General features: G+C 35.6%; 1 protein-coding gene across 1 annotated transcript; it reads left to right on the top strand.

The window, feature by feature from the left end:
• The first annotated feature begins 1,173 nt into the window (after positions 1 to 1,173).
• On the top strand, positions 1,174 to 26,472 carry LOC134663287 (lachesin-like). Its single transcript, XM_063519701.1, has 9 exons — positions 1,174 to 1,314; positions 10,404 to 10,503; positions 10,883 to 10,989; positions 11,335 to 11,520; positions 13,691 to 13,883; positions 14,289 to 14,417; positions 15,310 to 15,429; positions 24,854 to 25,024; positions 26,067 to 26,472. The coding sequence occupies exons 2-9, from the start codon at positions 10,437 to 10,439 to the stop codon at positions 26,444 to 26,446; spliced, it is 1,353 nt and encodes a 450-aa protein (XP_063375771.1). The 5' UTR covers positions 1,174 to 1,314; positions 10,404 to 10,436; the 3' UTR covers positions 26,447 to 26,472.
• The last annotated feature ends 277 nt before the right edge of the window (positions 26,473 to 26,749 follow it).

Raw genomic sequence — 26,749 nt, 5'->3', positions numbered from 1 at the left:
ATCAAACCCATACGTGTGGGGTATCTATGGATAGGTCTTCAAAAATGATACTGAGGTTTCTAATATCATTTTTTTCTAAACTGAATAGTTTGCGCGAGAGACACTTCCAAAGTGGTAAAATGTGTGTCCCCCCCCCCCTGTAACTTCCACCGAAAATTGGTTTGAACGAGATCTAGTAAGTAGTTTTTTTTAATACGTCATAAATCGCCTAAATACGGAACCCTTCATGGGCGAGTCCGACTCGCACTTGGCCGCTTTTTCCGATGAACTACGCACACACTACGTAACAAAAAGAAGAATAATGTAGTTCATTCAAAGAGGTATGTACAATGTAATTAAGTCCATTTATTAAGTAGCTTTGTAAGAAGACGGTGTGCTACAATAATGTTTATTAGTCTAGTGTTTTGTGAGAGTTATATTGCGCTCAGTGAATTTATATTTGCGCACTATTGTCACATTCGTTTAACAGGTGGTGTTAAGATCTTTAGCCAAACGCGGTAACCTACTAAAAGTTTTTTGTTTTGTTTTAATTTAATAAATTACTAGCAGGTAAATAAAAAGGTAGTTATATAAATAAAAGGTTACTTCCGAATAATTTAGACACTTTTCCTATGTTTAATCAATGGCAGGAATTTTAAAACCGTTGATTAACAGAAATCTTACCTAACCGAACCACGCCTATTACAATGTAACTAACCCCAACGACATAATGTGTAAATATTTCCCTTATATGTATTCAATACCGTTGATCAGGTTTTAATAAAATTACAGTTTATTTATTTTAATTTACTTATTCATTTTATAGGTACTTAAGGGATAAAAATATCCAGCTATAATTTATCGTGAAACCACTGTGCATTGTCGTTTAATTATTCATGTACCTACAGTCAGCTGCAGAGAAAAGATAACACCCTTGCATAGAAGTTTGTATGCAGGGGTGGTACCTTTTCTCTGCAGCTGACTGTACCTATATATTAAAGTATTATTAAAATTATACAAAAAACCTTTTGAACAGCGCTTTTTTAAAACGAGCTTCATAAATTCAGTGACAATCGACATAAAATATCCATTGTGCACCAACTTACACAAATCCTCAAGTTTCTTAAGACTGTTACCATTGGCTTCATATCCTCGATCCAGCTGCGTAAGAATAACGGCGGAGCGGAGGTCTGAATGAACAATCGCCGGCAGTGTGTGGCGTGCTCGGGTCGCGCGCCGCCGTGCCACGCTCCTGCGGGACCCAACTTATCACGCGCAAACTTTGCTGTGGGGTTTAAATATTAACTGGCATGGATAGTTTGAAAAAGGAATGAGGTAAGTTTTTTTTTTGCGTTATATTCTTTTGTATTTTTTTTATATTGTGTTGTAATCATAAAAAAAAGAATAGGTACATATTATATTTGGTTTTTGTTATAAACTTATAACTAGTTTATAGCTACTATATCTATTTTATTTTGTAATAGGTATATTTTTGTTTTATGTAGGTATCGTTAACATGTCCCATTTTAAATTATTTTCATTTTCATATTTTTAGGAAATTCCCTCCTAATACTTACTTACTTACCAGTTCCATGTAAATACAATTGTCTTTATCTTTATCTTAATATATTTTTATGAAAAACTATAGAGTTTAACAAAAACTGAAATATATTATAAAGCTTAGTGTTATATAAATAGGTACCTACATATTATAAGCTTAATAAGTGACTTACGATGCGCAGTTAGTAGTAGTTATTTTCCTTTTTTTTCTCAAACCGAAGCGGCAAATTCTTTAGTAATTAGCGTCATTCCATTCTTCTCAAAGCCGTGAGTGGCCGCAGAACTAATAGACGTACAAATATCAGTTCCGGAAACTTTAACTTAGTTAACTGGAGTTTAACACGTTCGCCGTTAAATTAAACGCGTTTCGTTTAAAGTACGCTTACACTGCAGGAGAGCTGCCAATGCCAAAAAAACAATACGAGGGCCAAGTTAAGTAAATGTGTTTAGATAAGAGGAAACTGTGATAACTAGGCGGTCACTCTTTATTTTTATTGTTGCTTCTTAAAATTATGACACGAAAATTTTCCGGAATGATGCTCGACATACAGTTTTCGAAATGCCTATAATCCTGAAATATAAATAACAAACAAACGGCATGCCTTACATACCTAACTCAAAAAAATATCAAGCTATAATATAAGTAACTTTAACAAATATTTAAGTAATAAATAAATAATATAAATATCTATAATGTTCGAATATTACTATTAAAATGTAATATGTAAAAATAGTTCCGCTGGGCTAAAATTATCGCAAATTAACAACACGAGTACGAAACATGTCGAGCAATCATCGACTGTTTATACGTGAGTGACCCGGTTTAATACATCGTCACCCTAGTTCACAATCGTAATATTAATTACGCGGAAAATTTGGTCGTAATATAGACCTTTTGTTTGCGCACTATGGTACTAATTACAACAAAATTTTCGCCGTATTTAGTACGATTGTGAATTAGGGTGATGATATTTAATATGTCAGTGTATCACGGAAGTTTTGTAAAATTCACAATTCCTCCCTAGGGCTCATAGATTTATAACGATTGTATATAATTTTAAACAACATACATTTTGTGATTAGTTTTCGCGTCACCGCCGCGCGTAGTAATATAAAAATATAAAACATTAATCCTTGTTCTACAACACTGTTTAAAATTGTATGGATTTATAACGATTTTATATAATTTTAAACAACATACATTTTGTCATCAGTTTTCGCGTCACCGCCGCGCGTGGTAATATAAACATGCGGTACTCGGTAGAAAATTATCTTTACTACTGGCAGCCTTTTTAAAGTTTTTTAAGAACGACAACACTGTGTTGTTGTCAGAATTGGAAATGGCTGATGGCAGAAGTTTTGTCGAAAATTGTTTATTTGTGTTAATTTGTTAAAATGGTCAACCTTAACGCGTCACCGCCGTGTTTGAAATTTAAAAATAAGTACCGGTTTTACGTTATAGTTTGTAACATAAGATACGTCATACATTGAAGATTAAGCTAATTATTTAACATTTGCAAATCCAAAGGTAATTTTTAAATAATACCGAACATGTTCCAAATTGTCACGACGGTGGCCTCAAAAATCTGTCACCGCCACGGACTTTTGAGTCCATGTTTGTGACATATAGACACGTGGTCGTGAAATTATTAATTCGTTTGATTAATTTAGAGGCATATGTACTCTTTAGAAATGGATTTTCATTAGCTATAGATCATTTGCTATTATTGCCTGACTCCCAAAGCCGGTAAAAATGTTTTCGCATGTATGTATGTATGATGTGTATCCACTTCTTTGTCACGCTCTATAGCCTATATAGTTTGACGGATTTCAACGTATAAGCTGTCATTAGGTTTGTCGTAGTCATGGTATTCACTTAGGCTATGTTCAAATAATTACATTAATCAAAATAGTGGGGTTGGCCACCAAAATGCCGAAATGTCACGACTGAGGGACACTTTGTCACAACCGTGTTTATGTACTAATTTTATTTACCAATCCTGAGGGTATTAAGCTTGACCATATGCATCAAAATTTTGCTTTTTGTATGTTCTTTTGATATATGTAACAATATGTCAAAAATTAAAACTTGTGTGAAAAAAAAATTTTTTTTGGACACAATTTAAGAATCACCCATATGGTGGAAATATTCGCTGAATTGGGTACGGTCTTGGTAGCTCAGATGGAAGAACACTGTACTAGTGATCCAGTGGTCGTGGGTTCATGTAACTCACTTATAATTTATTTCGAAGCTTCACAATCTCCTTTCTTCACAATTCTTGGAATTACAGACCTTCCTGTATATTGTAGCCTGCAGTGTACCCCCTGTTCTCTACTGAGGCCGACAACGCCTTGTTGATTAACGATCAAATTAAGGTCATTTGATAAATATCCGGCTACATTTTTCTTTTATTTGCAGAGTGTTTAAAAAGTTCTGGCCTTAATGAAATGGATAAACAGATTGTTATTAACCTAATCATTTCCATTCATGCGGGCCGCTTGGTTTTTACTTATCCAAACACTTAAGCACTGTTAACGTTTAAAATTATACCTATATGAAATAAATATAATAGGGTAACCATGATAAAACTTTTGACACGTATTGTATGGTAATTAAGCACGGATAACCAAATTGTAGGTATATGTTTTTCAAGTCTTGTTATTTACAATAATTAGGTACTTCTTAAATAGACTTTAAGGCTGAAAGTACAAAAATAATTGCAATAATTACCTAAATTTAAGGGCAATGCACTACACACAATCAGCGAATAGCTGACTATGCTCATTAAAATATTAAAATATAGCGGTGGCAGCTATCAGCCATTAGACTATAAACTGACAAACCTCAATATCATTTTTGAAGACCTATCCATAGATATCCCACACGTATGGGTTTGATGAAAAAACATTTTTTAGTTTCAGTTCTAAGTATGGGGAACCCCCAAAATGTATTGTTTTTTTTTCTATTTTTGTGTGAAAATCTTAATGCGGTTCACAGAATACATCTATGTACTTACCAAGTTTCAACAGTATAGTTCTTACTCGTATAGTTTCGGAAAAAAGTGGCTGTGACATACGGACGGACATACAGACGGACAGACGGACAGACAGACGGACAGACGGACAGACGGACAGACAGACAGACAGACAGACATGACGAATCCATAAGGGTTCCGTTTTTTGCCATTTGGCTACGGAACCCTAAAAATGAACTATAATGATTTGATCAGAAGGTTTTATTGAGCACCAGAAATGGTGACATGATACTCGTATACATACATTACAAAAAAAATCGTCACGTGGGCTAAGTAATGTCCATAATTTTTAAAAACCGGCCTAGGGGTCCGTACCTTCGTGCGATATGAAAAAGCTACACGAGCTAAAGAGCTTACAGTCAATGCATGTTTAGTACTATGCCTTATGGGAAACGGTCGAAGAGATAGTTCAGATCCGGAAACCGCTTCCAACTTTTAGTATGTTGTTGGGCATGGTATTGGGTCTCCAAAACTGCCGGGAGACAGTGGCGCCGGCCATCTACTTCAGCGGAATGACGTCATAAAAATGACTCCCGCCTCGTTGCGAATATTGCATATTGCACCCAAACTATGCATTGCACATACACGTGTGGGGTATTAAATGAAAGCTAATTAAATATACTACATTTAATTTCTACCGCCGCTTTTTTTTATATGTTTTGGTCAAAAAATTACATTCTAATTTATTTTACGTTATGTACTTTCATTGCTTGCCCGATACTTAGGACTGTAGTTGCATAATATGAGCCCGTTGTAGGTAGAATTGTTGGTACGCTTTAGTTATTATTATTTCTTAGTTGTTGATGGAAATCAAAAATTTAAGCGGTAACCTAAACCTGAATAACTGTGTTTTCTAATGATATACGCAACATTGTTATAACGTTTTTAGTTGAGCTATAAAATATATATATATGAACTTTTTTCATAAAAAGTGTTTTTTCTTTGTTTGTGGCTCTTAAACTATACAATATTTTAATAAATAATGTATGAACGAATCATAACATATTTAATAACCTTTCGTTTGATGTAGCACACGTGTATGTATGACTCATGGTATAGTTATAATTTACATTTTGCGAATTTCGGTCGTGATTATCTGTATGACGTCATTATTCGTTACCCAGAGACAATAGAGATGGTCTCCCGGCGGTTTTAGAATCCAGGTCATATTGCTAATTGCGGATTATCCTGAAAATGAGCAATTTCGATTTTTTTAACTTTAATGCATTTGTACTGGCAAATACCTACATTTTGTTGCATAATTTCCATATTTTTAGACAAATTTTGTTTTTTTTTTTTTATCAGTATATGGCTCGAGACGCCATCTTTAATGTTGTAGTACATTGTTTTAACGTCCGACTTTTGGTTTGGTTGTAAAACCCAAATAATCGAATATTTTGTTACATCATTTTTATTTCTTTGTAAATTTCTCTTAAACTGTCGTTTATTTCGGTACACACTGTGCAAATTGAATGTAGTATATTTAATTGGCTTTCATTTAATACCCCACACGTGTATGTGCAATGCATAGTTTGGGTGCAATATGCAATATTCGCAACGAGGCGGGAGTCATTTTTATGACGTCATTCCGCTGAAGTAGATGGCCGGCGCCGCTGTCTCCCGGCAGTTTTGGAGACCCAATACCATGCCCAACAACATACTAAAAGTTGGAAGCGGTTTCCGGATCTGAACTATATTCCCATAAGGCAGTGCACTAGTTATTAAATGTCGAGAAGGACAAAATGCACAAAGTGACTTACGTCCTTTTAATAAATTTTCAGGCACCATACTTTTGATTACAATAATATCGTAATTGTATGTACATACAACATGGTACAACCATCCTGATGCTCACCACTTTCTACAGTCAACCGGGGTGAATAAGAACTATAAGCTGAAATATGGTTAAAGAAATTTATTTTCTCAAAAAGAAATTTAACATTTCACTTAAATAGAGAAAATACAAGATAAATCATAAAATATGATTGAGCATGCAGGTTATGAAATAGATGTCATAATATACTAAAGAAAGAGTGACTATACACTCTGATAGTGACGAAGGCCGGATTCGAACGCCGGCTACCCCGTCAGTAGGTATATAAATAAGAAGGATAGTAGGTACTTATTTGTTCTCAAAGTTGTGAACAGGAATGCCGGGTGAATAGTGATAAAAACATGACATTTCTGATAATTTATTTGGTTTTATTGATTGAAAATAATAATACATTTTGCGCTGTGAATAAAAACATTGTTTAAGTATGTTGTTTTAGATACAATAAATACTTATATATAGAAGTAAAGCTTATAAGACAAATTAAATATTATTGTTTTTGAAGTGAAAACTTCTTTAGCGGCGCTGGGCACTTTTTGAGTTGGGGAAAAAATGATAAACTCAAGACAGCGTAAGGCGATCACGTGACCGTAAGGGGCGTAAGGCAATCACATGACCGTAAGCCCCGTAAGGTGGCCAATCATAATTTAAATGGCATTTAAATCAATAAAGAAAAACTCAATGTTATTTGACATTTATGTTGCGGACTCCTTTTCAAGAATCTTTACCTACGTTCAAATAATTTGACGTTGTCATGGCAGTATGTAAATAAACATGTCAATGAAAAAGTGTGATCTTATTTGAGAATGATAATAGTATATAATAAATAAATAGAATACCTCCGCTAAACGTATGTATCGTGTTACCAGGCGTCGGTAACATAGTGAGGTGAGTTTTCACTTCTATCGGCACTCCCGGAGCGCAACCGTTGTTTCTTGTTTTTTTTTAAAATAATGGTTAAATAATTTGTAGGTACCTATATTGTTAGGTAAGTGGTTAAATGTAAAATATTATTGGTAGAAAACTCTTAATAAAACACAACAAAAGAGTTACAGATAGTTAACTTTATTTGAAATCCCTATACAGAAGCAAGGTACGTAGTTACAACAAGTTTACCGGTCGGTATGAAATTTCCGACGGCGTTTGTAAACTTAGTTTCCACGTCCAAGTTGTTCTCGGAGCTGTGAGACCCGCTCTAAGACAATGTACATCAATGTAGTGGAAAATATAGTAGTAACTTACTATTCTGATGTGCCTACCTTTTGTGTTTTAAATGGAATACCTAAATACATTGCCTGTTTAAGCCATGTCGGTGGATTAAGTAAATATAGCATACGATGGAACAGGCTTTTACCCTCAAGGGATCATCTATATTTCAAAAATAAAATGTAATCCACAAATGCACTATTGCATATTTATGCAGTTTATACATATCGAGGATCAATAAGACATAATATCTACATTTTTTAGAAATATCAGAATATAAAATAAGTAAGGGTGCAGTGCGGAAATAATGTCCTGTTTAAATAACTTTATTTATTTAATAACTAAACTTCTCTGAGACACAACCATATTAAATATATTAAAACATATTTTAAGTCGAAAATTGCTCGACGTGTTTCACTACCTACCGAGGAGCATCATCTGGAGCACGAAAACGAGGGTAGTCCCTCGCCTCCCCTGCCGCCGCCATCGCCCGCACCAAGTCATCGGTCGCGGAGAGCTGAGCGCCTACCGCGAACCACGTTCGACGTGTTGCCTCTCTGTCGCACTTGTAGTGTGACAGGGAGGTAACACGTCGAACGTGGTTCGCGGTAGGCCCTCTGCAGCCTGCAGTCTGCGTCGCCGTCACCACGCAGCAAGTTCAATCAAGTTTGAGCTCATTAGAAATTTCTGGAGTAGGTTTGACAGATGCTATAGGGACAGGGGAGATACAGTCAGCAATGAAAGCGATTACTTACATCAGTTATTTTGTTAATAACTTGTTAAAGCTTGAACATTTTTAATGTTTTCAAAAATTTTCTATGCGTCTTGGCGCCTCGGGCACGACAGCTGACGACATTTTTCAAAGGGTTGAAACAATTAAGCGCAGCACTTTTCTGTAGACTATATTTATTAGTAAGTAACAAAAGAGATCTTAAATTGCATGGCAATGGAATGTATTTACTTACGCTTCAAGATCTCAATACGGGTAATAATCTCAAGGGACTCCGCAGGTGTAGCCTAATCCACCGAAATAATACGAATTCAAAACTCTGCACCCATATAAATCACGGGTCCGTACAAGTATAACCCCGAATTCCCAGTGATTTTAAAAATTATTGGAACATTCCCAGTCGAACCCCGGATTATGCCTTGATACCGCTGTCATGCAGTAAATTTTTATCGTGTTTAATACCCTGATTATATTCGGAGGCTCCGTGTTCCATCTGTTATTTTACAATGTGAGTATTGAGTAAGCCTTTAATAGAGTTCCGTAATCAACCTCGATATATTTATATTTGTATTCTTGGACAGTTTTAAGATTTTTGCGTACCTACCTAAGAATATTGATTCGTTAAAATCTCATTTATAATTTAGTATTGTAGTATTTAACAATAAAAGCTTGTATCAGTAATGAAAAAGCTTGTTATATAATAATATACTCGTAGAAGATCATCAAACGCATTTTGTTTTGAGATATGGTAACAAAAATGGAGACATGAAGCGTGCTGATTTTTTTTCTTGGTTTAATTATAGACCTACAATCATGCGACTGATAAATTAATCGTTATTAAAAATGCAAATGGAAATACTGGTAAAAGGTTATATTTTATCCCTGGGCGTACCAGCCCTTACCAGCTATTTAAAATCGCTACCCATAAGCTCGTACTTACGATACGAAGTTTCAATCAGGGATGTTGCGAATATCCGCATCCGCATCCGCAACCGCGGAACTTCCGCATTATTTTCAACATCCGCATCTGCATCCGCATCCGCATAAAATCAATGCGGAGTTTAATGCGGATGCGGATGTGGAACAGGTCGGTACTAGAACGTCTTAGCATTGGCGTAAGTACTAGACTGCTAGGTAATTTAGTCATTCGCCAAAAAAACCTATTAGAAATGAGCAGTCAAGCGTGAATGGGACTTAATGTACGGAACCCTTGGAACGCGAGTTCGACTCGCACTTGGCTGGCTTTTTGAAATAAAAATTACTAAAATGTAATATTTAAAGTTTTTTATGTACCTATCTTGACATTCGCATCCGCGGATGTGAGCCTTTAAAAATCCGCATCCGCATCCGCGGATGTCAAAAAATCGGCATCCGCAACATCCCTGGTTTCAATATGGCGGTCACCGTTTTCATGCTACCTACATACTACGCCTAGAATTTTTCTCAGGCATTATCACACTTGTGCGGAAAAGTAGTTACCGGTGCGCGATCGCATCCGCACTCATTTTATACATTTTCGGTCGGCACTCCAGTGTAATGGCGATACGTGGTACAACAAAGATGGCTGTCATATAGATATGTGGGGAGTCATTATTGACTGATCGAATCGCAAAATTGCCGTGCGGAAGGGACCCGAATAGCTTTCCACGTGTCGTGACATCACACACGGCTCCTAATTGCCGTGCTTGCAAATATACTGACGGTGTATTTTTCTACATTGTGAGCTTTGAGCCCGGTTCAGGCGTACTTTTTGTATGATTTCAATTCACAAAAAAAATTACGCACACCTCCTGGGATTGCGCAAACTCGGATTATACGCACTGAAATCCCTAAAATCCTTTTTGGATCTAATTTGATTAAATACTCTAAATTAGTAAAAAAGTTTTTGTAATCCTTGTAAAAAATATTCCGGAATTAAAATTGAAGCTTCAATCTAACAATTTAAGTTAATTCATAACTCCATCACAATTAACTCTTGCTTCTCTCTTTTCACCTGTTCAGTTACCATATCTCCATCTATGTATTCCTAAATGAATCCCAAAGTATCTTCTTATTGTTCCAGCTTCAGAACGCAGCCTTAACCGCAGTAGGAAATATGCAGTCTTGGTGGTCGTTGTACCTACTGGCTGTCTTCATGCTTGGTTTAGATTCTAAGCTTGCAGGTAAGTACCTACCTATTCACACATAAGGTCAATGTGGCTAATTCCGTCATAGGGCCTATTCCGTCTACTAGCGTTTTTCTCGAACAACGAACAAAATTGATAATTTCATCGACAAAGCAGCGATTGCTTTTAGATTGAGCAAACAAAAGCAGGTTGTTTTTTTCCCTACGATTGAAAATCAAAGAAATATACGCTCGTGGACGGAATAGCCCCTATGACGGAATTAGCCACATTGCATTGACCTTGACCTTATGAGTTTTTTATTCAACTACCTAGTAGGTATATGAAATATCTACAGCAATCTTTAGTGCTAAAGATTTCGCTACAATATTTTCTACTACATCAGATAATTTAAATTTAAGGCTTTTCCATTTTACAGGGCAAGCTTTTCAACCGGAATTTGTAGAGCCAATAACAAATTTGACTGTAGCCATTGGACGGAATGCAACATTTAGGTGTCTAGTGCAGAACCTCGGAGGTTACAGAGTAAGTTTATATACCTTATGATTTAAATTGACAACATCAAACGCTTTGGCAATGTCTATAGTCTGTGCGGAAAAAGATGAGTCGCGGAATGTATGGGGTCCAATACATTCCACGACTCTTCTCTTTCCGCACAGTCTCTAGAAGTCTTAAATATTATAGAGATAGAGTTTCAAATCTCATTTAGTAAAACAATATGCTTTCCAGGTATAATTTACCTGTAAATAATATCTTTAATTAGTCTAGTAATTTAATCCTTTCTAATAGCTACCTCTATCATAGAACCGGAATAATAATTTAATTAAAAAAAATATAGTGATATTTTTACTAGAAAATGCTTATTTATAGGTAGGATGGGTGAAGGCAGACACGAAGGCAATTCAAGCAATACACGTGCACGTCATAACTAACAATCATAGAGTGGGAGTGTCGCACAACGGACAAACGGTTTGGAATCTTCACATCAGGAACGTCCAAGAAGAAGACCGGGGCCAGTATATGTGCCAAATTAACACCGATCCAATGCAAAGCCAGGTAAGAAAAGCTGTAATACAGATAAAGTCAGGTAAGAAAAGCTGTAATACAGATAATGTCAGGTAAGAAAAGCTGTAATACAGATAAAGTCAGGTAAGAAAAGCTGTAATACAGATAAAGTCAGGTAAGAAACGCTGTAATACAGATTTCGCTAATATCCGGGAGAGGTCAGATACTATGGCTATCAATTCGATACGTTAGGTACAGTCAAATAATGTAATTTTCTGTCCATTTTGTATTCTGTCACAATGACATAGTATGTCTGTAGCGATTTTCATATTGATTATCACTATGACAAGGTACGAAATGGGTCGAAAATTAAATTCTTTGACTGTACTTTAGATAAAACCGGCCGAAACCTTGTGCTCATTACTCATGAAATGTCATGTCATAAAGACAAACGCTTGTGTAACTTTGATTATTCAAATTAAAAGTATTCATTCGTACAGTCACCTGCAAAAATATATTAATACATACACAGGCCGGAAAACTATCTGACACAATCTTATTTCTAAAGCCACAAGTCACATATTTTTTGCGACCTTCGAAGAGTAACATATTGTTGCATATAACTGTACCTATAGAATACTCGATTACGTAGGTATTATTTGTCGCATGTACCAAATAAAATAGTACTTAAGTAGCTTCAAACATTTACATCGCCCAAGAATCTTATTACTTTTGTCATAGGAACGAATGAGCGAAAGAAATAATAATTACCAATCTCTGTAACATTTTCCTCGTATACGTGATAATAAGACATTGTTTATTTCCCACTGAACGTAATAAAGCTAAACGCAAGTCATGCATATGGATAACAATGGCGTCGTTGCAGGCGTCATATTAGCAAAACTGAAATTATGCGTTCCCTTTCTGTACCTATACCTACAAACTTATAATCTTACTCTGAAGCAAAATAATTACGCCTGTAATAAGTATGAATATCTGGGAAACCGAGTTTTGCTCGGAAAACATAATTATAAGAACTCAAAAATGCGCGTTTTCTCGGAGATAAGACCTAGCTAAATCGATTTTTCGCCGCCGAAAACCTCCATACCTATAGCAAATTTCATCGAAATCGTTAGAGCCGTTTCCGAGATCCCCAATATACATATATATATATAAATATACAAGAATTGCTCGTTTAAAGGTATTAGATAGATATAAGTTAGCGCCATTTTATCGTGTTTGTGTACTTTTGTCACCTGTCGTTAGATTGTAGCGCAAAAAATAAGCCGAATCTTGTTCTTAAGGACACGTGCCCTACAGTTTATCCTCATTTTATCGTATCCATGGTCTCAACGATTTGCACTGAAATAGATTGATAGTCTAGTATTTATATATCTAGTTCAAATTAAATAGTGATTACAATAAACATTCCGAAGATAAACTGAATTAAAGTGCGGGTCAGCGGGAACGCAGCGAGCAATGATTCGTGCATGGTGCCCCTAAATTATTGCGCCGCACTGTAATTTATACCCAGGCCTGATAACGGCATAAATTGTTGGCGACAGTGCAAGCGCGTTAATGAAAAAGGACGTACGTGTTGATGTGACCGAAAGGTTTATACTCCCATATGGTTCTGTGCACTTGCTGCAGCTGCCAGGCTTCGACGGGACGGGACGTCCACGCAGCATGACGCCAGTTGACGAAATGGGATAAAAATTACGCCATGCTGGTCTATGAATTCAATTCAATTTGTCTTATCAAAGAAACCGCTTGAAGCTGTATGTCATTTAATTACTTAATGGTTTAACGTAAACTGGAAAAATAGATACTTAAATAGTAATTCTCTCTATTTACTCCAGCGTTTATCTCGGATATAGTTATCCTTCCAGCTACCTACCTACTTTTTTACGCACTAAAAATAACGACAACTTTTGACTGAGTAAATTATAATATGAATAAATCGTTGTCGAAATGAACTTATTTCTTTGAGCAGCAGCTAGTGGTAACTTCCAAACCGCACATTCACATTTGACAATCCTTTATGCTGCGGCTAGTTGAGTCTCGTTTAAGTGCTTCTCACGGTAATGGCGCATGCGGGCGTAAGAAAATTATTTGTTATTCAATATGAATCCATAATTCCTGTTTTGTTTTCAATGGTGTTTAAATTCTTAATTAAAACACAATTTAGAATCAACTGAAACATTTGTACTAATTGGAACAGATGGGCTATCTGGACGTGGTGATCCCTCCAGACTTTATTTCCGAAGAGACGTCGAGCGACGTCATGGTTCCAGAGGGCGGAACCGTGCGCGTTTCATGTCGCGCGCGCGGCATTCCGGCCCCCATGGTGGTGTGGCGCCGCGAGGACGGCGCGGACATCGTGCTTAGGGATCAGTATGGAGGGAAAACTAAAGGTAAGTACCTATCTTGTACTTATCAAATAGTGCAAAATCACCTAGAGGCGTATTCTTATTGTAATAATAGGTTGCGAACTTTTTCTGGATTTGTTATTGATCCGTCAGTGTCTACAGCTAGAAACGACACTTTTGATACTGACAGATCGTATCTATAACAGTTCCAAATCAAAGACATAACCTATTAATTTATTTAAGTCATCATAACCTATTTATAAAAAAAATGTATAACACTTTTCTTGTTATATTTTAAAGACTGATGTTACTGGGGTTGTAATAGTTATTTGTAGGTAGATGCCTCCACAAATTTGCGGCTTAAACACATCTCTCTATTCGTGGTATTTCATCATATTAATTGTACATATTTAATCTTATTTTAGCCTAATCTCGGCCTTTATTCCGCAGTGAACATGTACAAAGAAGAGGTATTGACCCTGAGTAAAGTCTCTCGGTCGGACATGGGCGCCTACCTCTGCATAGCGAGCAACGGCGTTCCCCCCACCGTGAGCAAGAGGATACTGATCAAAGTGCACTGTATGTTTTACCCTTACCCCTCTTGTTTGCCAAATATGTCATAAGTGAATAGATGTTTGCGCCGAAATGAAGCTGTTACTTTTGTTGTGTGCGTTGGCTCATCTGTTCGGATATAATGTATCCTAATATTCCCAATATTCTTAGGGATACTTTGTAACTAGTGAAATGATCGTTGTTATGAGTAACAGGGATTCTTCTCTTTTAAATCACTAGATATCTACATTTATTTGTTTATTATTAATAGATTTATAAAAATATATAAATAAATATTAATCCATGGTTTGTGTACATTTTGAGATTCGATCTACATATTTAGGTATATCGCTATCAGTGAGATTTTTCAGTCTCAATCTAAACCCTACATCCGTTGTATTGTAACTGTTGCTTATTTTGACAAATTTAGTAGGGTTGTTATTAATGACGTTATTCAACGTCAGCCAGTAGTAGCTTTTAATTATTTTCAGACAGGAACAGTTTGTGTCACAGCGTTGGCGTGGACATTTTCCCTTATTGCAACGGATTTTGATGCGGTTTTTTTTAAATAGATAGAGTGATACAAGAGGAAGGTTCATGTATAATTTGTTAACCCGTGCGAGGCCGGGGCGGGTCGCTAGTTAAAAATAAATTAGTAAAGGATGTTATCAAATTATACTCATATAAAAACCTAATAAAGAAATAAATATTTTAAACTTTGACAACTAGGGTCAACCCAAATTAGGCCACCGCGTCGTCAAAAGTCAATCAACAATTATACAATTCATTCGTCTGAATTAAAAGGCTTAATTACTGACGCGTATCGTGCTCGTGAATGTGGCCAATGATGTAAAATCAATCAGGGATTTTTTATTGTAAGTTTAAATACTGTAAATATAGAAGTATTTTTATGATGCAGTTCACCCGGTGATCCAAGTGCCGAACCAGCTAGTGGGTGCTCCGCTGGGCACTGACGTCACGCTCGAGTGCTACGTCGAGTCCTCGCCCAAGTCCATTAACTATTGGGTCAGAGATTCAAGTAAGTACAAAAAACAAATTCTGCCAACTAATCACTGCTCGTGACTTTATCAGCAGAGAAAATTCAAGTAAACTACTTAACTTTTACCCCCTCTTCCTTTTATAATGAGGCCTAAGGCATAATGAAATGAACTAAAATAGTAAGTAAAGTACTTCTATTTCTACTTCTGAGCCTCAACAATAACAATAACAGATATATTGGAGCGGCCAAGGTGGTCACGATATCTGAACACGCACTCTAACGCCCTGACAATAACGGCGTGTTCAGGTATTTGTGAGGGCTTTAGCCGCTCCGATATATCTGATGGCGACTGAACAAATAATTCACTTTCTTAACTTACGTCGCCTGGTAAATGTAAGGTTCTAGCTTGATTGAACTCAATCAAGAGATATTACCTAGACGAGGATGCTTCGTCTAGTCAAGTTCCAATGTACTCCTTGGAGACAGAGTTAATAAACATGGAACACGCAATTCACTCCTTATAGCAAGGCCGAAATTAAAACAACATTATGACGATAGACTCTTAAGAATTTGTATCACTGCTTGTAAGCATCTTATTGGAATTTTATACTTTTTACAATTCCATTAATAAATGCATAATATACATATTTTACTTTAAAATCATTAATAACTGTTTACAAGTAATCATTGTATTAAAATGGAATAATAAATTATGTGTGTGTAGTTAATTTTAATAAACCTGCATTTAACATAATGTTGAGTTTAATTACGTTAAATGTTTTTACCTATTTTAGCTTCCAAGATTAGCACTAACTAACTAACAAACCAACCAACTTACGTACTAACAGGACAAGTTTTAAAGCTTGTAATAATAGTAAATATCATTCCTTAAAAAACAGAAACATTTATTTTAGACCTTGGTCCATACACTTATACCAAAAAACTAACTAACTACAAACTAAACAAAAAAACACAACAAAAAAATATTAAATTAAACTACTTAAGTATGTATTTCTCAGTCAAACTAAACAAATGCCGTCTAATTAATATTATTGTTTAATAAATAGGTACAAATTATATGTGCAGGACATTGCCCCATTGATAAAATCTCATGTTTGAAATTGCAACAGAGATCCGAAATTAATATTCGACCACTATGTGCATGTGTCCCAGATACTGTTGAAGCTTCAATTTGCGCTTGGTGAAAATACTACCTACCTTATTTCAGAACGTAAACCAATCAGCAGAGCAAATGCCATTATCGTATAGTTAATGGTCGCGTTAACCATATTGGAGTAATTAATTAGTTGGCTGTAATGATCAGCGGTATAAAAGGAGATGCATTAACAAGTGGACATTGAAACTGTGAAGCAGAGTTTAAAGACAGGATCCACTTAGGACAGAAACTGCTTAACGATTTACTTGAAAAAGAAGGGTAAATCATAAGTATGAACATTGCCTTTATGTAATGCTAATAAATAAATATCTTTAATTAACCAATTACAAAGATTATTTTTACTATAAGTTTATTTATTAACAATCAATTATTTAGCTTAAAAAAACGTTTGAACGCAGCTCAAAATAGAAAAATAAGGAACGAAATAATTTAGCCATATTTTACGAAAAAATGTTAAACCTCTTTAATAATTTATGGTCTTCATAAAACTGCGTATATTTTTCTCATTTCGAGACTGAATAACAATAAAATATTACTTTTTGCCTGGGCGTAAACGTGCTTGCAAGTAATGAGATATTAAGTTTTAATTTACGAGTGCGTCGGGGTAAATTCTTAAGAAAATTGACCTATTGTGGTGACTAAGACAATGCGAGTTAGTTCCGACTGAGAGAACGTGGCGTTTATGACGCTCTTCAGAGACAATGCTTTTGTAAATTATCTAGCGGATTTATTTTATACTCATTTTATCAAGAAAATTCCATAACTTTGTCAAATGCATTTTAATAACTTACAGTGCGTGCCTAATATTGAATGCTCGGGTAGTATTGAAACGGACTTTGAAACTATGTAACGACTTATGCATATAAAACTTTCTAGCAACAATTAACTCTAATTTCTGATTTACTTTTACATGCAAATAATATTACTTATAATTCGTAAGCTTTTAATCCCTAGGAAACTTAAATCAGCCTAATATATAATATGTTTAAAACAAGAAGGCACATCAAAAATGTAGCGCAGCACTACTGCAGTCCAAGTTGAACGTAACGAGGCGGTCCAAATGTAACCGACAAGTTTCAGCGCTAGCAAACATTCCGTAACTAAGTCAAGCTTTTGATTCCTCCAAGTTTCCGTTTCCGTAAGTCAATGAACTTACTGATTTGACTTCTGAACTTACCGTTTGTATGTTCTATCTCTATATGTATCTAAATCAATCGTATCGATAAATATTGAACAGTGAAAATCTATACAGATATTTTTTCAGTTAAAATAAAATGAAAGGTGAATGTCATTGTATGTTACTATTTTCAACAGCTAATAGGTATCATTATATTAGTTGATGAGAGTAGTAAACAATAACCTTATTGTGATACTCTGCAGAGCTAGATTTTTTAAATAAAAAATAATAAGAAAAATCAGTCTTATTTTCATTTATATCTTTGCCCAATTCATTGTAATAAATTGCTTACTATCTAATATGATCAAGATTATGTTTAAAAAACCCAATTGTTAATAAAAACGATAGGGATGGTCTCCTAGACCATTTTGGCGTAACGGCACAGTATCTGTGAAAAACGATAATGCTATGAAATTTCCAAACCCAATTGGCAATAAATATTTAACTTTTGTGAGAACTAAATCAATGTGTATAAAGTCTATTGACAAGAAGTGTTTTTTTACTAACTACATACATGTAGTTATATTGTCGTAGAAGCCCATGAGATACCGTCAGTCGGGATGAATTAGAGATGACGAAGCGATGTGAACAGGAATCAAAAGTAACATTTATAGTTGGTCAAACCAATTTATCAGTAAATAAAAACAAAAAAACTATACTCATCCTTTTCTTTTGGGTGATAGTACCTACTAGTGTAAGACAAAGATAGTATGATTCTCTCTGTCTATGTTTAAAATAAGACAGTCCTTTGACATACTATACCTGATCTTTTCTTAAAAAATACACAAAAATTGTTTTATGCGGTTGAAAATAATAGTAGATTTTACATGATTGGTACAATTTGTGTAAGGTCAATGTGGCTAATTCCGTCATAGGGACTTATTCCGTCCACAAGCGTATATTTCTTTGATTATCAATCGTAAGAAAAATAAATCATCTGTTTTTGATGGCTGAAACTAAGTATAAGCAATCGCTGCTGTGTCGATGAAATTATCAATCTTGTTCTTTGTTCGAGAGAAACGCTAGTAGACAGAATAGTCCCTAGGACGGAATTAGCCACATTGACCCTGGTGTATTTTAAGAAATTACCAGGTAATGTAACTCTCGGTTTTTACCCCTACCTATTCACCCCGCCTTCGCTATTCGCGTCGTTTGACGTTCGTCGTATCTATTTATTTTGCAAATGGTGTTAAAGGTCTGAAAATCGGTGCGATTGATCTTTAGGACATTTGAAACAATTTTACCCGAAGCACAAATAAAAAAAACGAGAGGAGTTATGACGTCATCTTTTTTTGTATGGAATAAAAAAAAATTGTTTAGTAACCTAAAGTGTGTGGTATTAAACGAAAGAGCTTTCTGAGCCGATTCCAGAAATATATCTCATCACTACATTTTAGTCTTTTTTTTTTATTTATAATAAAAATAATTTTCAAAACCCACCAAGTTTGGGCTTTCCAGATACAATACCGTTTAATATATTTTTGTAAAATATACCTCATATCTAATCTTAATAAAGCAATCTTGAAAATATTTACATTTAGTTTTTTTGTTTTCCAATTTTGCAATTATTATTTTTAATTCCATACAAAAAAATGATGACGTCATAACTCCTCTCATTTTTTTTTATTTGTTGGTGCGTCGGGTCAAATTGTTTCAAAATGTTCTAAAGATCAATCGTACCGATTTTCATACCTTTAACATCATTTGCAGCATTTTACTGAATTTCTCGGTGTACCGCCAGCGCTATTTTTAGTACAGTCAGTTTCCTAACATAGGTAAGTATCTGCTTTCCTATACAGCTAGTATGGCGTTACGTTGGGGCACTTACTTTACCTAATTAATGGCTGCAGATCTAGACGTCGATTTAATATGGTCTCACTCTTACAGCACATAGTTCGAGTGATAGAGTCTTTGCGGAAATAAAAGAGTCGTGGAATGTAAGAAAACCAATACAGTGACTCTTCTCTTTCCGCACGTAGGTACTATACTTACGCTGCGAGCTCTATACGTATATATCAATAACAAATCAGTAACATTACAGAAGTTCGAAGCCCGCTGCTTTTATTCCAAACTGTTCACCTTATAGTATCTAATATCTTTAATGAAATATAATATAATGTGTTTATACTTAAATAAATAACACTTTATTTATTTAAACGAGCAATTCTTGCATATTTATTTATTTATATATTTATATGTATATATATTTCGGGGATCTCGGGAACGGCTCTAACGATTTTGATGAAATTTGCTATAGGTATGGGGGTTTACGGGGCCGAAAAATCGATGTAGCTAGGTTTTATCTCTGGGAAAACGCGCAGTTTTTAGTTTTTATATGTTTTCTGAGCAAAGCTCGGTCTCTCAGATATTGATTTTTAGAAGAGGTATCTACTTGATGTTTAATAATTGAATTCAGCTTTATAAATCCTTTTGCATTGAATCGGACTGACGTATAGCCTAAATAAACTAAGAGATAAACTTGTTTTTTTATGAGATTTAGTTTTTTAGTATAGGTATTATTTGATTTTTTTAGATGTAGGTATATGTTTTAATATTTAAAACCTAACCCAGTACATGGCAGAAACAAATCACTCTCACTTTTATTACACAAACAAAAAAATAAAGCCTTCCAAACATTTTTAGTTGGAAAGATCTAAATGATATTTATACACCTTTTATGAATACCAGAGTATTCAGGCGTGCAATGTTCCTTTGTTTAACTGATGAGACCATATTTTATTCATATTGCCACGTATGAGGTGAGAGGATTTTTCTGGCTCCTATTGCATGAAATCGGTGACTCTTCTTGTAGGCTAAAAAAAGAATTGTAGGCAAGCGAAGCATCAAATCCTCGATATTAAGCAAAAAATATATTAGGTGATTTGCATTAAAGGAAATCAAATTAAATAACAAAAACTACCTAGAACTGTACCTAAATTATATTGCTTTTATTCACATATTAATTTTGTACTCAGTAAAATAAAATGAATATGAAATTATTTTCGTTTAAATCAAATTTAAACGGAATTAAGTAATCCTCTGTTTAATGTGTTATGTTTAGTATTATAGTAATAGGAAATAGGAAATATTTTTTTCGTTATCGTACAAAAACTTCGAGTTGAGTTGCTTTTGGTTATTTTTGTTCCAAAAACAACCTACGTAAAAAAAGAACCAATAGATGTAGATATTATGAGTCAGCGATACGACATTTTCTTTATTGGGAACATCGGCGAAAAAATGCACAGGAAAACCAAATTCATGCAAGTGAACTTATGGAAAACGAGGATATGTTGTGCCGACTTGGCTAAGGACCGCGAATACCGACACCGACAATAATCGGGCTTAAATTTGAAGATGACTTCAATAAAATGGTTACCTGTGGTTTATATGGTTTCTTACTGATTTCTTTCATAAAAGAAGATTTCAATACTCGAACCGGTCACGAAATCAGCGCCTCGTAACTCGACTCGTTGCCAGGAATCGTGTTTCAATAACACTGAAAAATATATCTCGCCACATGCAAACATACCTTAGGAATCATAATAAAAGTCACCGCAATGTCCTCAGTGAAAAATCCATTAACACTTATTCGCGCGTAAAATAAACCAAAGTAGGTAAGTTACGTAATAAAATAACACGTTCCCGCTGCCATCCTTTCATAACAGCGTATGTCGGGAGAATCTGGCCGCGTAACGTACTAGCGCCAAATCACGACATTACGTATTCAAGAAGAATGACAATATCTCAGAGCGCTGCATTTGTTAGCGAAGCCAAGAGTGTGCAAATTGAAAAAAAAAAGTAAAAAGTGAAATATTCCAAGAACCTTCGGCAGTAGAAATATCTGAGTGCTAACTACTTTTATTGCGAATTCTGAAGGCAAAGCCACACGCCCGGCTATTTTCTTGTATATGCTCTTTGCTTAGCCCGAATAGTCCATCTATGCTTTTATAGTAAATTCAACGAAATCACTACCTTAAATAATGAACGTAGAAAGGATTTACCTACATAATTAAAGTTTACAGAAGAAGTTTTGTTTTAGTTGCTAAATATTCATATTCATATTCATATTCTTTATTTGTATTGATCATACATTGTCACAGCCGCGTTATTTACCTACATTATTATATACAATGGGTATGTCGGAAATATAATATACAATTAAAATTAGGTATCATTGTAAATTCTAGAAAAATGAACATAATTAAATTGTCAATAGAGTAGCTATACCTATACCCCGTTCCAATACGTCAGGAATAATAATACTTGCTTCCATTTAACATTAATTAGCCTTCCATGAATTCCTTGACCGAATAAAATGCCTTTTGGATCAGGAAACACTTGAGTTTTTTTATAAAAATGAGATCTGAGGCAATATCCTTTATATCAGACGGTAACCTGTTGTAGATGCGTGGGCCTATAATTTGGGAAAAGTTACCTGTTTTCGCAAGTCTGTGCCTAGGAATTATAAGTGCCTGCGTTCGTCTTGACGACTCACGTGTGGAGGTAGTAAAGCCGGATTAGTTTTCCTACCTCGAATATAAAGAGAGAGGGAACCGTTAGGATACGTAATTTAATAAAAAGCTCTCTTGCCGGTTCGTCGGGCGGTACTCGGCACATAGACCGGACGACTTTTTTTTGAATTATAAAGGGGCGATCACGGTCTGCAGCTAAACCCCAAAGATCAATTCCATAGGAAAGATGGGAGTGAAAATAAGCGTAGTAGGCTGCTAGCAGATTATTTTGGGACAGTGAGCTTTTGAGTCTGGTTACGGCATAATAGGCAGAGTTTAGCCTAGCACAGAGGGAATCAATATGCTCCTGCCACTGCAGTCTACCGTCTAGAGTGAAGCCTACGAATCTTGCGGAGCTCACGGCCTCAATTTTAGTGTTTTGTATTACTACAGGGATTAAGTTTGTAGTCTTATTCGTAGCCAATGAGAATTCCAGAATGTTCGTTTTTTCGAGGTTGAGCTGCATACCGTTCGCGGTAAACCAGTGCAAGAGCTTCACTATTACCGTTTCGACATTGATACGGAGCTCATCCTCACAGTCCCCACTCACCACGGCGCAGATATCGTCTGCATACATAATGAGCTGCGTGTGAGAAGATAGAAATGGCAAGTCATACACTATAACCTGCAATTACTTCTATGTTTGTATGAATATTTGAAAGGAATGTCACTTCCTCACATAACTTTTTTCCGTTACAAGCGTGCTATTTTAGTGAATATTTAAATAAAAAATACTCCATATTTAGTTCGCTGTGCAGAGCCGCCGGCGGTTTCACAAACTTCCCTCGGCACGGCAGTTGTCGCCTGAAATTTACGGGTTAATTTACAATGGGAACGGGTTTTGAGCTTCTGAACATTTTTGAGTTGCACATTATATTCCGCACTCATCTGTGATTCTGCCCCAGTTAGCTGTGTGTGTCTTGTAATCGTGTCTAATGAAATGAGTGTATTTTTAATATACATACTTACATATATATTTAAAGTCCTATGCTGAGTTAAATAGTCATACTACTTATAGACACATTATTTTTCTGTCCTTATTTTGTTGTCCACATAACAGTGTGGTAATGACAATGTCTGTCGCGCAATCGAGTGACGGTTATTTTATCACATAGATATATAACCACCCATAATGATTATGCCTGTTGGAGTAATTTCATTCTTTACGTGTCTTCTAGCCATCACGTAAGCTCTTTATGACCAAACTTACATTATAGATACTTTCAAAGGCAAAAAATATTGGAGAACCGTATTTTCCCATGTAGAACAATTTACCATAAGGTAGCAAAAGATACCTGTTGTACTTCTTGCATAAACAAATTTTGTGCAAAGCTCGTTGTTCACTTGTTAGGTACATACCTATATAATATATAGTACACATTAAACAAATGCCGTTCCTATGACCACATTAGCCTACCCAAGGAAAACAAAAAATAGGAAGCATTAAGCAACTGTAGTCCAGTGCTCAGTCAAGCAACAAGCGTTAATTATTAAAGTGCATTAGGGTCCCAACTTGTCTGGCTGTGATACGAGCCCGTGTATTATGGCCCGTCGATCAAACCTTTGTTCGTAGCGAACTCGCGAAGTGACTAGCGCTTTCCCGGCCATTCCGAAAACCAACCCGAAAGAGCGAACACCGCGGGATCGTCATTTTCATTTGTCATCAATCTATGTTAGGGCCGCTGACATGTAAGTGTTAATTAAGCAGGCCTCACTCGAGCGTAATTAAGAGTATTACAGTGTTATTTTAGACATTAATTGAGATGAAATTTCTTGTTATAATGAAACGGGTGGGGGCGAGACCCGAGTTAGGTAGGCAATTTTGCTTGAAGGTCATCGAGCACGAAAGTCAAAGCACGCTGGAGAGTAAACAAACTCAAGTTGCGATCGAAATGGAGATTCTAAAAAGCGTGACTTGTGTTATCGTTTCCTTGTAAAGTTTCTGGACAAGAAATTTATGCTTTCTAAAAGAGATACAAATATTGCGTCGGAAATTTCTTTGGCGTTAACGTTGTTTGGGGATTTATGTTTTATGAAACGTGAAATATTTTCGATGTACGAGTATTCCGCTAGATGCATTAAGTTTTTGGTGAGAGAACTGGTCGCTTTATCATTTGCGGGCACCAAACACTTGGGGCTTAGGCGGCTCGGCGTCGGCGACACACTGTGGAAGGATTGTTTGGGCGACTAAAGGCTGGAGGAAAACGTCGCCACTTTACTGTTGTTTGGAAAATAAGTTTTCCCACAGAGATTAGAGAGAGAGAGAGAGAGAGAGAGAGAGAGAGAGAGGTAAACGACCCTGCTGAGACATTTCTGAAATGAATCGTTAACTGGTTTCGGTTTTGTGGTCGGACTAGCAGCGAAACAACGAAAGCTAAATATAGCAAGGAATAAAGTTATTCCTTATAGTTCAAACCTACCATGAACATGTTTTGTTAGCAGTTAGATATGATAATAAATTAACTGCTTATTTATATTCAAGGATCAAGTCGCTTCCTTAAATTGGACCTGATACCTACAGTGTCAATTACACCGATTAAGTTTTTTAAGAACATAGTTGAATTTGTATCTCTGTTTTAACGGCTTTCTCTGCTACAGATGAAATGGTGATATCATCCAATAAGTATGAAGTGGTGAACACGGCGTTGAGCTCATTCGAGAGCCGCATGGCGCTGACGGTGAGGGGGCTGACCGCGGCCGACGTCGGCGGCTACCGCTGCGTGGCCAAGAACTCTTTGGGGGAAGTCGACAGCGTCATCAGACTGTATGGTAAACAAGATGAACTACTATACTTATTATCACATATTTATGTCAACTGCACAAGAAAGATACCTATTTATATTATGTTGTAATCTGATCTTCAATCAATACAATACCTGCTTGTGCTTATATAATTTCTGTCCTTCAGTGTCTTATTTAAGAATTAAACGTCCAAAACCTTACCTACGTTAATAGACAAGATATGTTATAATTATGTATGGTATATGGCCCTTTAGCGGCTAAGCCTTAATCTAATGTGAGCTATTGAGTAACCCTAACAGCTCATACATATCTGAATTACCCAGCCGTTTACATGATTACTGCCCACCGTATTCAGCCAATTAAAAACTAGTTCAAATTCGAAGTTATTTGCGCAACAATATGGTAACCAATTAAGTGGGTGAGGTAGGGCTTTCATATTGTAGAGCGTTTTGGGCAACAGCGAAAGGAAATGTTTTAGCGAAGGTATATTTTACCTCTTCTTCCTGTATTATTTGTTTTGTTTTCTGTAATGAGGTGTGCAATAAAGAGTATTTGTATTGTATTGTTTTGTATTTTTAACCCCCGACGCAAAAAGAGGGGTTTTATATGTTTGACGCCAATGTCTGTATGTCTGTAGCATTGTAGCTCACAATGGATGGGTCGATTTTGACGCGATTTTTTCACGTGAAAGCTAGTTTCCTTGCGGTGTGTCTTAGCTATATTTCATAGAAATCGATCCAGCAGTTTGAAGAGTACCTATTCAGCTCTTTATCAAAATTATGTAAGGCATTTTAGGCATAATATGGATTTAATTGGCTTAAAGCGTAAGGGGTTTAAAAAATAATAATTTGATAGTTATTATCATTGATTAAACATATTATAAATCAAATGTCTGTTTTCACTGTATTTCAATCGTAGTAAAAAAATCAAATTACTTTCACCGAGCGTAAGCCGTTATTAATTTTAGCCTTTATTCGTAGGTACTGTTTTTGTATTTTTGTATATTAAAAAGCGTATGAATGCTTTCACAAAATAAATATATTTTTTTTACTTACTTCATATCTTACAGAAATACCTGGACCGACCGCACGCAATACCAGTCCCGCAACGAGCAAAGAAGAATACAAATACTCAACACCCATGGAGGGGCCCGACGACCAATTCGGATCGGCTGACAGATCCGACGATGAAGAAGATAAAGAACCCACCTACTACCCCACGGAAAGGGAACACAACGTTCGAACCGTTCTCGAAAATACCACTAAGAATCGTTCTTTTGTTTTTACACCTTCGGTAAAACAAAAACTTAGCAACAAAGTTAGTAAAATATTAAACCAATTAGAAATAGAAGACTCAGATTTCGAACTCAATAGAAGCAGTAATTTAAATCAAATTATTCTAGTAGCCTATACTTTCTGTGGTGTAACTATCAGTTTATTACATGGGTAGACAATATATTTATGCTGTCATTATACTAATAGTCTGTCTCATCAATGATCTCGAGTTGGTAATCTTGTAGCATTTTTGTGGAGCGCAGTATGTTTTAGTTTGTTGTAAATCCATGTCTATCGCCAAATTAGGGTCTGTTTTTGATGAAACATTCAATAATTATTTAATACCAGTGTTAAAAAAAATATGAACCTGTATCACAGTAGCAATTTTTTAAGTAGTAATAGGTAGGTATACTAGGTGATTTTGGGGTCATGATCCTGAATGTCAAATGTGTATATGTTAAGATGGTCATAATAAACA

Source organism: Cydia amplana, chromosome 4, assembly GCF_948474715.1.
Source record: "Cydia amplana chromosome 4, ilCydAmpl1.1, whole genome shotgun sequence".
NCBI lineage: Eukaryota > Metazoa > Arthropoda > Insecta > Lepidoptera > Tortricidae > Cydia > Cydia amplana.
The sequence above is the reverse complement of the archived record's forward strand: the minus strand, read 5'-3'. Positions and strand labels throughout refer to the sequence as shown.

What these genes read in the sequence shown, in the direction of transcription:
- LOC134663287 (XM_063519701.1), top strand. Translation starts at nt 10,437, where the DNA reads ATGCAGTCTTGGTGGTCGTTGTACCTACTGGCTGTCTTCATGCTTGGT. An exon ending in GTATGGAGGGAAAACTAAAG is followed by an intron (nt 13,884 to 14,288) that starts GTAAGTACCTAT and finishes TTTATTCCGCAG; the next exon opens with TGAACATGTACAAAGAAGAG. An exon ending in CTATTGGGTCAGAGATTCAA is followed by an intron (nt 15,430 to 24,853) that starts GTAAGTACAAAA and finishes TCTCTGCTACAG; the next exon opens with ATGAAATGGTGATATCATCC.